The sequence below is a fragment of the Athene noctua genome, chromosome 1, assembly GCF_965140245.1.
Source record: "Athene noctua chromosome 1, bAthNoc1.hap1.1, whole genome shotgun sequence".
In the NCBI taxonomy this organism is placed as follows: domain Eukaryota; kingdom Metazoa; phylum Chordata; class Aves; order Strigiformes; family Strigidae; genus Athene; species Athene noctua.
In genome coordinates this window covers 180,939,675-180,957,308 of record NC_134037.1, presented here as the reverse complement: position 1 = coordinate 180,957,308, position 17,634 = coordinate 180,939,675, and the positions used below count along the sequence as shown (strand labels likewise).

The 17,634-nt window shown below is 40.3% G+C and overlaps 1 protein-coding gene across 1 annotated transcript in view; it reads right to left on the bottom strand.

Annotated features, from left to right (window-relative positions):
* Nucleotides 1-6,331: 6,331 nt before the first annotated feature.
* Nucleotides 6,332-17,634, bottom strand: part of VEGFD (vascular endothelial growth factor D) — a 31,218-nt gene continuing 19,915 nt past the window's right edge. The window contains exons 3-7 of the mRNA XM_074929863.1: nt 14,740-14,930; nt 12,299-12,447; nt 10,988-11,085; nt 8,416-8,611; nt 6,332-6,962 (exon numbers count right to left, since the gene is read on the bottom strand). Coding sequence (XP_074785964.1) covers nt 6,836-6,962; nt 8,416-8,611; nt 10,988-11,085; nt 12,299-12,447; nt 14,740-14,930 — 761 coding nt within the window. The 3' untranslated portion in view covers nt 6,332-6,835. The remainder of the gene's footprint in view (nt 6,963-8,415; nt 8,612-10,987; nt 11,086-12,298; nt 12,448-14,739; nt 14,931-17,634) is intronic.

Sequence of the window (17,634 nt, the reverse complement as noted above, 5' to 3'; positions counted from 1 at the left end):
AGGTGCAGTGACAACAGCAGATGGAGCCATTGGAAAATTAAAATGCGTTTGTCCTAGTGGGGATGCAAAATATTCTCAGTGCAAAGTTGAACAACCTGCACCTGGAATGTGTTATTTCCTACTACTAATGATCCTACCACACGTATGGTCCAGAACATTATCAGCACTGTTCTCTGTGCTCACGATACCCATTAGTGTAGTGCCGGCCTGCTTTTTATAATTTAAATTAAAAGAAAAATGAGTTTCTTAAAAAAGCTAAACATGAAGTATCCAATATTTTGATAGTTTATATCCAGATTTAAACTGCAAAGCAGAATAATTCATTGTAATTATACTTTAAAATCCATGAAATGAAACAAGGGCTTCTTCAGGTTGATAGTGTTATTGTAGCCTTCAATATTTAAAGATTAAAAACAAGGTAAGGTCCATGGAGGAAGCAGTAATTTTTATTTGACTGTTAGAATTAGCAAGACTCAGAGAAGCTTCCAGGCACATAAACCCTGCTTGAGGTTTGAAACAGAAGCCACAGATTTCAAGCTTAAAGCAGGTCGGAAACAAGTGCTCTGAGTTTAATTTAATTAATGTGGAGCAGAGCAAGGTGATTGGCCTCCAGGGAACAGGTAGAGAGGCACAGGCATTATTAGCTGTGCAAACTTTAGCAGTGAGCTGTGGGTAGTTTTAAAGTGGGATGCACAGGGAAATGGTAGATCAAAGACATCAGGTGACTTTAAGGAGGTTTTCATGATATGTCTTCGTAACTGAGGTAGAGGGAAATATTGCAGTTTATTATGGAGACAATATGGATAAGAAGCATTGTATAGTTCTTGTGAATATATTGAGCTTTTCCTTGTGTTTCATCACTTGTATTTTATTCCAAGAAGTGAAGATAAATAACCACTATATAGTCATATTTGAGGGTTCAAACATAATTCTAAATAGTTAGCCCATTCATAGGGAGCAAGAAGCTCTTTCCCAAGACAGAAGGAAGAAGGAGGCACACGAGTGTGCTTGGACAACTGGATCCGGGGTCAAGGGAAAGTTTTGGGCAAATGCTTTGCCAGTGAGTCACCTAACAGAAACTGATGAGTTAGTTTAGGTATCTTGCTGTTATCAGCCATTTTAGCTGGAGCTGTGATACTAAGCCACATGTTAGAGATACAGTCTTCACCAATTAAAAATACCACTTAGTAAAACAAGTGGGACAAAAGACTAGGTGGAATGCTTCCTGTTTTGTTACCTTCTTTTTTTGATGCTTTAATTTGTAATAACTGCATATTTTTTATATAACCACTGTTATATTCTAAAATATATAGCATATATTAATGAAAACTATAATTAAATCATTGATTATTCACCCATAAATATTTTAAAGGTAGGTTTTGATGTTTAAGAAATGAAGCAGTCCATACTAAATCATGAAGCCTCAATGGTCTCAGCCTGGGAGGACCTTTCATATTTAGTAGTATTGCAAAATATGCTAAAAGTGGAAACAAAGAAGGGTGTTAATGACATAGGAATCAAAACAGAGACCAAGCCCTGACAGAATACTTTTATGTATTCATTTTGCTTTATTGGATAAAGGAGCAGTTTCTTTTAAACTTAATTTAAAACAGACTTTCTCTCCCCCTCCCTGAGTGAAAAGTTTTTATTGAAGTTTTTGAGTAAGTGCTGGTGTAGGAGTCTGACAGAAATAAAATGAATGACAGAACATCATTTGTAACCCCCGACTTGTTTGTTTTTTTAATGTAGACTGAAATAAATGAGAACATAGATTCACTTGTCCTGGTAACCACCTTGTAGTTCCAGAGGGACCAATTCACTCCATGAGTCCAAAATTAGAAGGTGACAACCTCTCTGATATTTTAAAGTTGAAATGCATTTATCAGTTATTTAGAAAATACAAAGGAAACTGGTGGCTGAAGGATCTGCCACAAATTTGTTTTTTTTTTTTTCCAAGGTTTCCCTTTTCTTTTCTTACACTACTGTAAAGCAAAATAACTCCTGGCTTACAGTGGTACAAGAAAACAGAAAAACCCAAGCAGATTCACTTTTTTTTTGGCTGGAAAACAGGAAGGAACCATAAGAGTCAGCAGGAGTTGATGCCCAAAGAATACGTATAAATTTACATGTTTGCAATGTATAGGAGTATGACAGAATTTATATATGGTCTGTCAGTCTTCCTATGAATAATGCTTGCTATAAGCAATGTCACGCTACATGACATACGATGACTTTCAAAGTAAATGATAGCAGTACTTCCAAGATTTGCTTGAATTTCTTCAGTGTCACTGGCATTTTTGTAAGCTCACACGTACCTCTCTCCTTCCAGAAGCCAAGTACATTTTTTGGAAGTAGATGATTTCCTGACTCTTTCAAATGCAGGGTATTTATTTTGCTATTCTCATTCAGTCTTTTCCCTTGCCCCCTCCCTGCAAAAAGCACATGCAAGTGAAAGCTAGCTACTCGTAAAAAATGATGGTTTCAGAAACTTCATGCGTGTTTATTTAGAAATAACAATTATTATTTAAGCATTCTCATTCCTATTATACACATGAATATCTAGATGCATAATCTAAATATCACATTAAAGCCCTCCCTCCCTATATAAAAATTAAGACACACCATAGTTTTAGCATTATTATTCTGGCTATGGAATCTGTAAATCATGTCCATATGCTTAAAAAGCAAGTCACGCTGAACGCAGTAATAAAAGGCATTTCAAACTTCAAAGAGAACGTTCCTCTGCTCAATAACCTTCCCTCTGAGAAGGTTATTTAGTCATAGGTTAAGAGCTAATGACATCAGTCAAAAAACAGATCTGCTATGAATTTTACATACCTCATTTAAGTCTTCTGAATTGTTATATTAAATCTCTGTTATTAAATTCTGATGTATTGATATGAAAGATATCATAAAGCATTTTATTCTAAAGTTTGCTGAATATTTTTAAATGGATCAAAGAATCCAGAATTTCTCAAGTAAAATAACATTATGAGTTTTTATAAATCCTCATCAAATGCTGATTATCTGCTCATGTCTCCATCTCCACCCAGAGCCTCCTTTTAGTTCCAACTTTCCATGGAAAGGATCTATGACTGTGTCACAGTGTTAGTGACATCCAGATCTTATTGGGGCCATGGCAGTGAAGACCATCATGCACCACTGGCATTCACAGCATTGCACTTAAACTCTTGAGCTTTTCTACATAGTATTTTAGTGAATGTTATGTATATGCAGTATATGCTCTACCTTTGGTCATTTTCTAATCATACAGGAGAGTGGGATGGAAGAGTGCAGCACCCTGCAATGCAGAGACTGGCATGGGACCTTAGGAGAAGATGATCTGCTAGGAGGGGAATTTCTTGTAAATAAAAGGAGCTGTAAGATCCCTGTGCTGCAAACACAGTAGTGCACGAGTGCAGTCCGAATAGCAGGTGTGTCAAGGCTTCAGAAAGTGGAAGTGCCTTTCTTCTACAGGAGCCAACAGGAGGGGAAGGATGGCTAATGCTCATACCCAGGCAATTGGTTTGTAGGGCTGGGGAAAGATATTTTCATGTTCCTGTGAAGGTGTGAATCTGGTCAATTCAGAGCTCTTAGGTGTCTCTGCTTTCCTGCCCAGGATGGTGCTGCATGTAGGTGAAGCGAGGGGGGGTGTGCATCCATCGTACTGAGTTGCAGGGAAAGGCTACAGGGCTGCAGCACTGTCCTGGTGTGTGTGGTGTCCTTGAGTACCAGCCACCGGCAAGAGGCATCCCCTTGCCCTGCCAGCCCTGGCACAGGATGGGTGCTCACCTCCACCTCATTTTGTGACCTGGAGGGCCAGAGGCAGCTGGGTGACTAGCTCTAATGGAGAGAGAAGCTGTAGTGTGAGGTCCTGTGCTGCACCAGGAGGGAAGGAGCTGAAGGTGAGGTTAGTGTGCATGTACTCACACATGTGCACACACACATGCACCCCGAGTCTATTATCCTGCAGCGGTTTGAGTGTGGACCGGAGTTCACAATCCTATTTGAAGCACAAAGCAGTACATTCATAAGGCTTCTGGATATAAGGGCTAAGAATCTTGAAGGAGCATGAAAGTTATAAATTATATAAATATTTAAGTGAGCTGACTGCTTAGGCCACTTTCGTTAGTGAATGCCACCACAAGCAGTTTCCTTTTCCACCTTCACAGTAAGCCTAAAACCTGTGCTGAATTCACAAGCTTTCTGGCACATCACTGCTGCAAAATGGAAATCCCTTACAGGTAAAAGAACATTCTCTGTTGTTTTAGCATGTTTCTATCCAAAATATTGTCCTAAGTATTTAACAAAATGATCCACAAGAGCTAAGCACAAAATTTTTTGAGGTCAAATTCACCCAGGGGCTTAGGGGCTGAAAGAAGCCTGTGGACATGATAACATCTCCCTCCTTTCCCTTGGGATCTTCAGTCCTGAGTTAGACCTCCAGGCACAGGTCTGTTTTTCATCTAGTTTCATTTTTGATCTAGGTAGGTGGGAAAACCTCAGAGCAGGGTTTGCAGGGGTGGTCAGCAATTTGGTACCTTTGTAGCGTGGGTATCCTAATGGCTATTGCACTCTCCCGGGGGTTAGGTAACTCATGTTGATATCCCTCTCTGTCTCAGTGAGAAAAGCTTTTGAACACGGTTTTCAGCCCCTCAGTGACTGCTTTATCTAAGAGCCTTCTGGAGTTGAAGCAGACTTATTTGTCTCTCAGGTTGGAGCAGTTCTCTTTTGTGAAAAAAAAGTTAATATATTCCCTGGTCAGGACAGAAAACTGAGGCAGCCTCTCCAGATCGACATTGGTGAGACTCAGACATAATTAATACAGGGTTCCAGTTGCTAAACTTCAATTTAAGAAACTGCAAAAGCTTAAACTCTTTCCACAGAATTTAACTGTACAAATACTGGTTTATAGTTTTGCACAAAGGTGTATTTTTACTCCATGTGCCTCTGGTGCTACCAGTTAAGAGTGTGGTTACCTCTGCAGCTCCCTGGCTCTCTGAGAAATGGGCTAATGGTGTAGCCTATTGTCAATCCAGCCATAAGATTGGGGTGTCCCCAGCTGAGCTAGGTGAGAAGTGATGGGACAGTTCATTCCTTTTATGGGCACTTGTATAGCTCGGGGACTTCACCCGCCATGTACATGTGTCTGAACTTAGAGCCTCTTGGAAGAGTGAGGGAAATGTAGGGGTGTGCTGCTGTTGCCAAGCTGCTTCACCTGGTTTTGCACTGGGGTCACGCTCCCCTTCTTGTCCACGCAAAGTGCATGCTGGTTGTGTGTGGCTTTCACTCTGGAAAACCCTCAGCAGGCAAGCCCAGTGCAGACCAGTAAGTAACCGTGCTGCAGCAGCTCCACCCAGTACACTCACAGGTCAGACTGTGTTGCTTGGTCAGAGGATCCCAGGCCAGTTCCCAGCACAGATAACAAAAACAACCTGTCAGTATGTTTGCAAGGGCCTAGATCACAGATGGCTTAAGAAGCGCTCAGAGCAGTCATCCTGGATTGAATCCTAAATGCCTTTCTCAGACAAAAGACATGTTAAATTGTTTGGTGCTTTGCCCAACCATTCAGTCAATCTTACAGATTTGGTTCTAATTTTATTTTAAAGCAATCTATTTTTTCACTATATAAATGTAAAAAAATCTCAGATGCACATCAAAAAGCCATTTCCTAGTCCCTGTGTTGTGTCAGGCTTTCCATCTCTGTAGCAGTTGTTTCATTTGCTCTATTCGCTTCATTCACAGTGCAGTGTAGAATTGGAGAATTCAGCAAAGGGGAAAAATTATTCAATCGTCAAGACTATCACTTCCCGTTCGAGATTATTGCTCGCAATATTTTCTCTGGACTGGCTCAGTCCAGACTTCAGTGGCTCAGAAAATAATGTTGTCCTTGTACTCGATTTGGTTAAAACACTGTTACACAGGCCTCACACTGGTGAAAAGAATTTCAGTGCAAAGGAGATATTTTCATAGCATGGTCAGCTAAAGGAAAACCATCTTTTACTGAACCGTGCCTTTCCAAAAATCACTGAAGAATTAGTACTTGTGTGGCTGTTATCCCCTTAGGGAGATTAACACACTACACCAGGAACAAATAAATAAATCACACACGGCTGTCGTGCAGACGTGGGAAAATGATTCTTTACTGAAACTATCGGATCAAGTGACCTTGTTTCGACCTGGGTTTGGGCAGAAGCCAGTCCCATTGGGACAAACACAAGAAGGTTTTACTTGAGATGGCTTTGGGTTTTTGCTTATTTTCTTTTTGTTGGGCAGAGTTTTAAAATAACAGAGAAAAATCAAAACCACTCGAATAACTGATGTATTTATTTTCTTATATACACTTAAATATGGCACATCTGACAGTAGTTGTACAATAAACTCAAAATGATATTCAAAGCTGGACAGTAGATCAAATAACTCAGTGCTGAACCTATTAGAAGCCAAATCCTGTACACTGAATTTCTGAAGAAGGTTTCACCCAGGAGCTGCATTAGCTAAGGATTCAGAGGCTAAGATTATCGAGTCTCAGTCTCTGAAAGACTGGCTGATGACTGTGACTCAAATCCAATATGCCAGCTTCATCTTCCATAACACTGAACTGGCTCTTTCTGCTCTTCCTTCAGGCAGCCAGCAATTCATCAGTTGTTACCTCTTAGAGAATGATTATCAATGTCCCAGAGGATTCACCTGATGTTAGTGATTAATAAATAAATGCAGACTGGATTCATTCTTCTGCTATTAATGTGGAAGATGTTCGTGTTTACTATGGTTTGAAAGTCAGTGACAGCTACTTTGCAAAGCAGTGGATCTTTGGAGAATAGGGGAAGCTCAGTCAAGGAGTTTCTTTGCTTTGGGACCCATGAGAACCTCTCTTCTCCTTCGGACAACGACAGTGCCTGGAACACACTGGTTTTGCAGTTGGGCACGTTCTGGGTTGTGATGGACATTTGTCCTCACAGCTGTTTGATAAAGGAGAAAAAAGGAAAAAGAGAGAAGCATTGTAGTGTGATAATTCTTCACTGTCACATTCCTCAGCTTTTTCATCACTTAACTCTGCAATGCTCTCTAGACTATGTTTGGGAAAATGTCAACACCCTACAACACAGGCAGACGAGACTTTGCTCCCTGACAGTTCTTGTCTACAGCAATGTGTCTTGCTGTTGTCCATTTGTCCACAGTCATGACTTGAGAGCAGTGAAGTCCAGAGTCAGCACTGGATAGTGCTGCCCTCAAATTCTCTGACGTACCTTAGCTCAGCTGATGCTTCAGCTCCTTCAGGAGTACTGGGCATAAAAGTCTGGCACAGAAGTCCTGCGTCCACATTATAGTAATTTCAAGAAGACAAATTCATGTAAACAAATTATTGCATCGATCCCCTCCCACCTGTCTGAAACACATAAATGACCAAGACTCTCTTGATCACTTTCAGCTCTGCTGATTCCTTTAGCTATTTTTATACTTTTTGCCAACTATTTTGTGCTTGTCTGTATTTTCAAAGCTGGATATAAAGAAACAAATGTTACTTCTTTCACAGCTGCTTCTTCATGAATGCACCTATGAAGTCTATGAGAATGGACCCTGTGGATGACCATTCAGTGAACTACAGCTCTGCTAAAGTACCCAGGGAAACTGGATGCTGGCTGTCCTTACATAAACTTTCAGACCACATGCGTGCTCCTGGGTCTCTACATGGGACCAAGGCTTTCTGAGAAATTAAAAAAATAAACTAATGCATGAAAATGGGTATTTTAAGAGGGCATTTTCTATCTAAGTTTTGTCAAGGAAACCTCAAAACTAGCTACACAGAAGGATTAAGGAAAAGCACAGAGTGTAACAGCCCCAGAATATTTTTCCTGCTTCTCAGTGGAATCAGAGCTGATTGAGTCGCTTTGGATGTGTACAAAATTGCATTAGCTCTAGAAAATCACTTGCTCTGAGGGCAAACTGAATAAAGAATGAGCTGTATGGTGTGGGTACCAATTAATGGAGCTTTTGTCTCTAGACGTACATGAGTCTGCATTCAGCTGTGACAAAAAGCACAGGATGGGTTCTACCTTCCTACAAATGCAAGACTCCGTATGTCAGTGAAAATCCCCTGTGTCACACAGTAATTTCACTTGTAGCACAGTTTTAACCATGATTCCCCTAAGGTTAGGGGAAAAAAAGTCATATTGGTAGTTGAATAGCATCCTTGTGCAGATTTCTTTATAACTTGTTAATTAAATAAAACTTAGACTCCTTCTATGAAGTAAGTGTTGTAAATATTGTCTCTATTATTATTGTCTCCCTAACTGCAGCAAGCTACTTTATCCCGGCTGGGCCTCCTAGCTAATTCAGCACTCGCACCTCCAGCACCTTCACAAGTTAATTCAGATCTTGCAGTGTAGACACTAAATGACAAGTAACACTTACCTGCAGGTTTCAGCATGAAATATCTTGTGTTTTAGAGCACAGCTCTCCTGGCTCTCCCTACACAAATAGCAGCTGCAGTTCTCTTTACTTTGAAAGAAATCAGTGGGACACTTTTGTCTACAGATGCATTCACAATTTTCTTCATCAAATTCCATATGTTGTCCACACATAGCCAGCTCAGCAAGAGGAGGGAGTCCTGCAATAGCACATACATCTTTTAGTAGTAAGCTTTACCTGTCTGAATCCTGCTTTTGAAGAGACTAACTCTTTCTTTGCAGTCACTAGGGCTCTCACAGGAATCTATCAGAGACTAATCTTCAGAATTTCTGTTGTCACTTACAGTGCAGAAAAGGACTTGAGAGGATTGGGCTGATTATTTCACTTATTCTGATACTGCTATTTCTTGTGGGTTGAATCCTGCATAATAATGCTTTAGTTTGGGGCTGTATATTAAAAGAGCGTACGTATTGGAATGCACGAATCTTTGCTGGACAGCAGGTTTTAAAAGAAAATCTCAAAAAAGATGTAGTCTATACCCATGACAAAAATGCACATTCATGCAAACTGTCACCCTCACTACTCCATGTACTTTATTATTGGAAATGTTTGCAAAAGTAATAGTAAGTCTAGTAAGGTGTGAGTTGGTCTAGTGCTTTGATAAGGTGCATATGGACACTTGTCAGTTAAAGAATGAAGAAAATATTTTGCTTCAGAAACAAAACCCCAGCCAAGTGAATGCACTGTCTAATACCTCATCTATCTTCCCTCAAAATACACATCTGGAGTACAATATGAGTCTAATCCTAGCAAAAAGGGAACACATTTTGTGAAAGCTTTATTAAAATGTTAGCAGCACATCCCCGGTTAAAGGTCGTGACATATAATGTGTCATTGGGAAGGTAATTTCCTGTAGTTTTACAATTAGCTCTTGTATTTAACCTATGGAATGTGGAATGTAACCTGTGTCCGTGACCTCTGCAGCCTCAGCTCTGATCTCAGTGGTCAGAAAAGGTTTGCATATTACTTGAAAGAAACCTTCATTATTATTTACTTAATGCTGGAAAACCAATATCCAGACAGAATAAAATCCAAGTCCTATTGGAAGGGAGGAAGGAGTCTGCCCTAAATTCTTGGAAGACAAACCCCTTCCTTGGAGTGATAAAGCCGGCCAAGTGTGAAGTGGTGTAGAGTGTTTTGGTCTCACTTTGTTTCAACCTCAAAGACAGATTTTAAGTTATTTTGTCCCAGCCACTGCCAAAGACAATGTACTTCAGAGAATGATATTTTATCTGAGGAAATACTGAGTCTATGTCAACAAAAGCTATAATTCAACAAGCCACAATTTTTAATGCTCCAAGCTGACCTTACAAAAGGCTGAGTTAAGAGGACTTTGGCTATTCACAGTCCTTTGGACTTTCTCTGAAATATAGAGTACTAATCCTTTATTGAGTGAAAAGTCTAACTTGAGGTTAACTACCTAACCTGATTGTCAGATGATCTGATCCAGCGTGAGAACAGACCACTGTGCAACTGATTTTTTCCTCATTAACATTAGGAAATTGTAATTATCAGACCAGTTTATGAGGTTATTTAGTTTTATTTTAGCTTGCTAGTCTAGGAATTGCTTGCCAGCTTGTTTTATTGTTGCCTTGGATGGCTTATTCTTTTGCTTGCTGCATATAAGTTAAACCACAAAGGCAGGGTTTCCTCTTGTGTCCGTCTGCTCTAGTGCTATGATAATTTTATTTTGACCAGTACAATTTCCTGAGAAAAAAATTTTTTTGAAAAACCTTATATAGGGCTTGGAGAAATTTTAACTTCTCTTAATGCTTACTTCTAGTATCTTTAGACTTACACAGTTACCCCCCAGAATATTTCTGCAAATTTCTTTGACAAAGTTTTCCAGGAAAAGCAGATGGAGAAGGGAAGTAGCATACACTTCTACAAATTTTACCCTCTTCCATTTCCTTCCACAGACCTGAAAGGGTATACATGCATACTCCTGCCTGAGTATGTATGTCATATCAGTTTGAAAGCTTCCTAAATCCCTCAATATTATCATTAAAGGTAGTCAGATACTTTGAAAGGTCATATAATCTTTTGCACTGACTAGAGATAGTAGGCAGGACTGATTTTGCCTATCTTATTCCTGATTAACTCTGTTCTTAAGAATTTCCCACATTCAGCACCTTACCCATACAATATATTCCAGGGCATACATTTTTCTACAGTTAAAAAGATTTCCCTAATGGCCATTGTACAATTTAAGGCCCGTGAAAAATAAAAATTTATGCAGGGTGCCTCCTTCACTAACCCTTCTCAATGCTTTCCTATTTCTTATTCATATTGCTAATATAGAGGGAGTAAATGTCCAAACAAAAAACATGTGATGGGGATAAGCACATACAAGTGTTTATTTTCAGGTGAGTTTCTACACCATAAGCCGAGTCTATCTAGGGACACGGAGTCAAAACTATAACACTCTCAATGAAGAAATGGGACAAAACCAAAATGAAACACAAGCAGCCTGGAGATAGTAAGCAAAAGTGTCCATTTGTAATTTCACCTTTACCTTCTCGTCTGTTGGGGTGCTGTACATCTACAACACATTCACATTTGTCACTATCCCAGATCCACCCATTATGACAAAGTTTGTTGGTGAAGGGACATCTAGAAGAAAAAAAAGATGGGAATTTAAAATGAGCCTGCTGGTATGCTGGGTCTGCCACTTGTACTACGTGAAGGTATGGCATTTGTGTGCATTACTGCTGTGAGCAGAAAACCTTGGGACTCTAGTTTTGCTGATAGGGCTGAGCTGCCTGGCTCCTAGCAGCCATATGGAGCAGGTACAACGCGCGTTTCAGATCACATCCCTAGGAAACAGCTACAGTTTAGCAGTTCCACTTTTCCGTAACACAGCTCTATCCCATGCAAAGTAGTCTTTGTCTTATAGTATTCATGCCATGTAACTGTATTCAGTTTTGACATGCTGCTGGAAAGTGCAGTTCCAGTTTAAATTTGACAATGCTTAAGGATGTAGAGTGGATTGTTTCCAGGGTCAGAGGGGCCAGTTTGACTTTTAGGCATTTGGCTCTGGGAGGGGAACTCACAAACTGGAGGAAGGCTGAGGTTCTTCTGTATTTGTGTAGGAAGAGGATTCAGAGTGGCCAGCAGGCTGAGTGAGGGCTGGAGTGGCTACACCAAAATGCCACCTCTCCCTCAGCCCAGGTGTCTAACTGAAGGGCAGTTATGGGGGCAAGCCTAAACGCAGGGCTAGACAGAGACATCTGAGCTGTTTGTAGAATCTTTGATGCATTAATGCAGCCTCTTCTCACCAGGGCTACAGTTACATTCTACTATATATTGGATGTAAGATAACTTTTCTCCAGCCAATGAGTCTGACAAATGTAAATCAGGACTGGACCAGAAAGTGAAAAGCCGCGATTCACATTGGTTCTGACCCGACGTGCCATGAGGTATGGCAGAGGGCTTTAGCTTGAGCACAGCACTCTCTACCCTGGCTAAATAATGCGTGAGCAAGGTTTCTTCTGTCAGGCTGAAAAAGTCTATACACACATACTGAAGTAGTTCCAGTGGAGCATAGTGCTAAGATGGGCACTTTGAGTCCCTGCTCAAGCACCTAAATCTCTTCATGACTCCAGATGCTGCTGAACTAGCCTGCTGTTTGTTGGATTCTGTGTCCATTCATTTATAATTCACAGGTTTAGTTGAAGCTTTCGAACCCTGAGTGATAATCAGGTCATTTGGAAAACTCTTGGGATAACAGAAAGTGAGTGGACCATTATAATGACCAAACTGGAACAAAATACATTTCATACTTTGGACTGCAGAAGTGTAGAAGTTTGTAAATGAGGGAACTTACCCATCTTCTTCTGGGTACTGGACAGATCTTCGTATGATGGAGTACTGATGACGCTGTGTATTTGATAGACACTTACATCCCGTGTGATTGGCAATTTTGATTGGCACAGGCTCAGGAACGCTTGTCAAGGGGACCGAGATCTCAAAGAGCTAGGTGGATGAAATAACATTTGTTTTTCAGTTTCTATTATACAGTTAATATTTGGAGTTTTAAATCAAAACCTCATTCTTTACCACCATTACCCACCCTTGCTCTTTTGTGTAGGTAAAAATGAGCAGGTGGGCACTGAGGGTTTTAAAGAGTAAGCAATGCCCACCAAGGTAGGAAGTTGCCAAAATGGTGGTCCTAGTGCTGCATTGCCAGCTATTAAACACCCAAGACCATTCAAGATTACTTGAAAACATGCTCAAAAGCCTCTTCTGGATGCTAGGGCCAAATGGAAAAGATATAGCTGTTGGGAACTTTATTCTCATATCAGATTAGTTGAATCTCAATCACTTATGGAGACATCTCCTTAACTGTCATAGGTTATAATTACAGCATGCATCTTTAGGGGCCTAACTTAACCTCTGCATCCTCCTCAGAAAGGGAAGAAATGGGAGTAAATAGAGGAGATTTCATTCTGCTTCGGCTGAGTTCCTGCAGGGAATCATCCTGGAAACGATCTCACGGTGGACTATCGCAGGAGCCTAAGGAACCAAGCAGCGCATCCAGGTTGTTTAGGGTGATCTCTGAGTAGCCTCATGGAAGCCCTGGTTCCTTGGGCAGCTATGATACATGTGGGAGCTGTTGAAGTGACCCACACCTCCTCTGAGCCCCAAGCCAGCTTCCTTCTCATGGAAACTAAAGCATAGGGTATGTCTTCGTGTGCCAGCATGTCTTGGCTTAATGCTGCATCCACACGCAAGGGCTGAGAAATATTCCTAAACCAGACTGCTTAGAGATTTAAATTTAGGTGTCACAGTGTCTAACTTTAGGTGGCATGAATATCTTTCAGTGGATATTTTAAAACAAGGGGAAAAAAGTGCTCTCACTAGTAGGGGAGTAATTCTATTCATTTTAGAGGAGTAACGGTGGTGTATCCAAGAGTGGAACTTAGCTGGGGGCTTTTGAGGGAATGGTTATTTTGGAGGATGCTAAAGGAATGTTACACTCCTCAAAACTTCAGTTTTTCAACAAACTCATGAACTGCTGCTCCAAAAACACATAAATAAATAAATACTTTTTAGCCTGACCTAGCTCCCTGAGCTGATCGGATGTCTTTTGTGTGTGGCCAACAGTTCATAACAACTTTCTCCTTCTAGTGTGGAATGAAAGCAATTAATGAACACTGACGCAAAAAGGATGGGTCTAATTTATTTTACTCGAGCTATATTCCAGTACAACCAGACACCGTGGAATTACATTCCAACAAACCTGAAACAAATACAGAAGTGAATTGGACCTACTCCGCATGAGGACTTCAATTTTCTTTTTAAAACAACTGCCCTCAATCTTTGTTTTGATTTAAAGAAAAGCCTTTTTTATAAGTAGAATTTAATATATAACTCCAGGTAAAAAGCTGTTATCAACTATAAGTAGGGATGCACAAGGTGAAGGTTAATCAATGAGGACCAGTCTCCTGGGCTCCTCTGTAGGTATGAACACAGATGACTTCATCCACAGAGCTAATTAAAAGTACTGAACTTGGAGCTCGGCTCAGTCACCCACTGGAGCAAAGTATCTCTGTATATAGACACTAGAGGGAGTCTACAGAAAGAAGCTCTGGTTACTCTCTTTATGCTCACTTTTTAGCATTGATCATAACACTCAGGTATTTGTCACCTGTTGCACCTAAGCAGTACTTGACTACTGCTTTAAGCCTTTCTTTTCCAAAGTGACTTGTGATTTGGGACATACAGGTTCTGAGGCATTCAGATTGAGAGCATCTGGTCTCTCCTGCTGAAAATATCTCCTTGTTAGGCTGGCAAAACTGCACATCCAAAATTATTAACCAGCCTTTAACCAGACACTGGCAGCAATTTAGGAAATGCAGCACTTGGACTCCTGGCCTCATACAGCAAAATTTCCTGGAGTTTCTCCTAATCCTTTGGTGCAGAGGATTCCCATGAACCAACACTCTCAAGAAGTCCCAGGTACAAGTAACAATACATTAAAGAAGGTTTAAACAACTTTACGTCATGTGAGCCTGCAGTCACTCCCTCAGGGCCTGATTTTCCATCTCTGCATGTATATATCCATTTTTAATAATGCCACATGAATGTAAAATGGTATTGCACATGCCTGCATTCACTCCACATGGATAAACGATTAATTCTTCTGTTTGTTATGATAGTGCAGACAGATCTTTCATAACAGGATCTCAGAAACCAAACATCCTCCTTCCCCTCCCTTCTTGGAGAGCCAGGGTAGAAAGAAAGCAGATGAATAGCCTCATTTACCGTTTTTGACACATAAGTTGTACTTGTATTCATGCAGCTCAGACTCTCCTCATTGCAGCAGCCTCCGCATCTGAACACATTCACACACGGAGGCTTGAAAAATTTGTTGGTTGTTGTACCCAGCTCTTTGGCAACTTCCACGCAGGTTTCCCTTGGCACGCATTGAGTTTTTTGCCATTCCTCATCTATGACTGGAGAAAACACCATTTTTATAAGCAATTGTGGCAAAGTTAAACATCTGATTAGTGAGGCAGAAGCATTATATAAATAAAAATGAAGTGCTGGCAGGCCATTTGCACTCACTTGGATCGATTTGCACTTACTTGGATCGATCTAAGGACCAGAGAGAGTCTGAGAGCAAAATTATCCCAGTAACTTACACCAGCTGCACTGGCAGAGAGGTCGTTGCATTTATCCACCTTTATCTTTCAACGCAGATGACCAGAATCTCTGTTAATTCCAGCCGGTTAAGTAGAGCTGCATCGGTTTCCCCTAGACAAGAGTCAGCTCCACATTGTCTGACAAAGCTGGCCCACACCCTTTTTCTCCTTTTCTCCAGGGTAGACATCCTTATTGTCATTCCATCCTCTCTTTCTGTGTACCCCACCGTGGACTGAGTAGAGCCTGGGCCTGACTGCAAAAGCACATTAATGATTAACAGATTCTGGTCAGAGGGTATTAATACTCCAACTGGATGTCAGCCAGCAAGCACCGTTTCCAAAATGTCTAATGAAATCCAAGACAAACACTCTCACACCTCAGTACCATCAGGGGGTCCAAGTTTGAATAACAGGAATATGAATTCAAGCATGATTTATCTATTCAAAACACTGTGACATCTTTCAAATACTGAATTGTTGTAGACTAGTAATTTATTTTAGACTGATCTGTCAAGTTCTGACTGTGAGAAGAAATAATGCATTAACTGACTGAACCAGAGGGACAAAACAGTGACATTTACATAATATTACCTCGAGACTTGTTAAGAGGTGGCCCTGCTTTTTTTGGCTTTTGCTTATTTGATACAAGTTATGGTATTACTCGAGAGTCATCAGTGCTTATGCTCTAAGTCCTTCTTAAAATTGTGAAAAATATTTTTCCTGTCTGTCCCCTTTCATCAGGCTCCTGAAAGATCAAAAGCAACTTCTATACTATTAAGAAAACTGGTCTCTCTTCCAATGCAGTCTGCTTCTCTACTATTATGTAAAGCAGTGCATACATTTACAGGGAAGTTCTGAAAAAAAAATAAATCTGGAATACTTTTAGTCTACACGCTATACTTTGTTTTCAGATGAGCATTTACTTCTATTCCCTACAAGTTTTTCCCTTTATTATTTTTAACATTTTCTTCAATTGATTGTGTATATTTAAATCAGTTTGTTTATTCCTGAAAAGTCCTTGCCGGGGATTGATTCACTCCACTTTCCAGTCATGCAAAAAGGACAAGAACTAAGAGTTTGGGGTCCAATTCTGATTTTACAGCATCAGTGAAGAGAAGAAGCACTAAAATCAAGAGAATTTTCTAGAGTGATGTTAGTCTACCAAAACAGCAATCTAATCCCAGGCCTTAATATAGACAACAAAGTGTTTGCCAAACTCATTAAGGTATGTGCATGTAATCACTTCAGATGTCACTTCAATGAGTGTTAAGTGGCGACGACCTTTCCAACTGCACACATCCTCACTTTATTAACCACTTCTTTAGCAGAAGGGCTGTTATAGGAAGGGGTGGTTGAATCAAAGTAGTGGGTGTCACATTTTGTTCGGAAGCACTGTGGTCACTCCGATCTTTTCTGAGAGCAAGTACAGGGCAGCTGCTGAGAAATCTGGCTCTGATACAGACTCCAGCTTGAAAGCGTTGCTGTCCTAGGTGAGCTGAGCTGCTTGGGGGAGGCTGTGGTTAGATGAGGTGACACAAGCTTTCAGTGGATTCATTGTTAAAGCTCTAGGAAGGAGGAACAAAGTCCTAAATTTGCCCTGCTGAAGTTTGGGGTTCTTGGAAGATAGTCTAGCAGTGAAACAAGGAGGAGCCTCGACCCAGCCTTCTCGTCAGAACAATTTATTAAAACAAAACAGATGCCCTTGGCAAAAAGGTCAATGCTTAATGACTGGAAAGGGTGTGGGAAAGAAATACATGTTTATAGGCTTGGGTTTTTAAAAGGAGCTTTAGTACCTTGAACATATTAAGATATTAGAAGAAAAGTAGTTTCTGTCCTGGGATAATTCCACTTTGGATGGAAGAATGGAGAAGATGACCCAATAGGCATTTTTTAACTTAAACTTCAGTGGCTTGACTTTGAACAAGAAAGCTGACATCTCTGTGTCTAGAGTTAGACTTTTAAAGGGAAAGTAAGAAGCAACCTAGCAGCTGTTCCAAGCAGAAAATTACATCTATGTGACTATAGTCACCTGACTTTATTACCTGTAGAGTAACATTATTCTGCCATTGAAAAAAGCCCATTACATTATGCACTACCTCAGTAACATTTCATAGCATCCTCTGTTGTTTTGCTGTTTTGATAAAAGAACTATATTAATTTTTTAGAAATGCTGGTGCTCACTGAAAGAGCAATAGTCAAGAATTATATCATTTGACACTTGGTACTACTTCTAATAACTATGGGTTGTTAATGTTGCTGTGAAGACTTGTAAAGGTATGTAAACAAAGTGTTTATCATTAACTACAGCCCCCTTAATTGTTCTTGCTGTGTGCATTGGATTTAGCCGTTTTCTGTACAAAATTTCTATGAGAAGTTAAAAACCATGCCCATGAAATGAAAAGTATGTGAAGTGAAATGATTAAGTACCTTTTCAGACTGGTACTTAAGTCTGCATTTCTTTGCTGTGTCTCAAAGAAGCAAATTAAGTCCTTTGCTCAGCCATAATTTAGCTGAG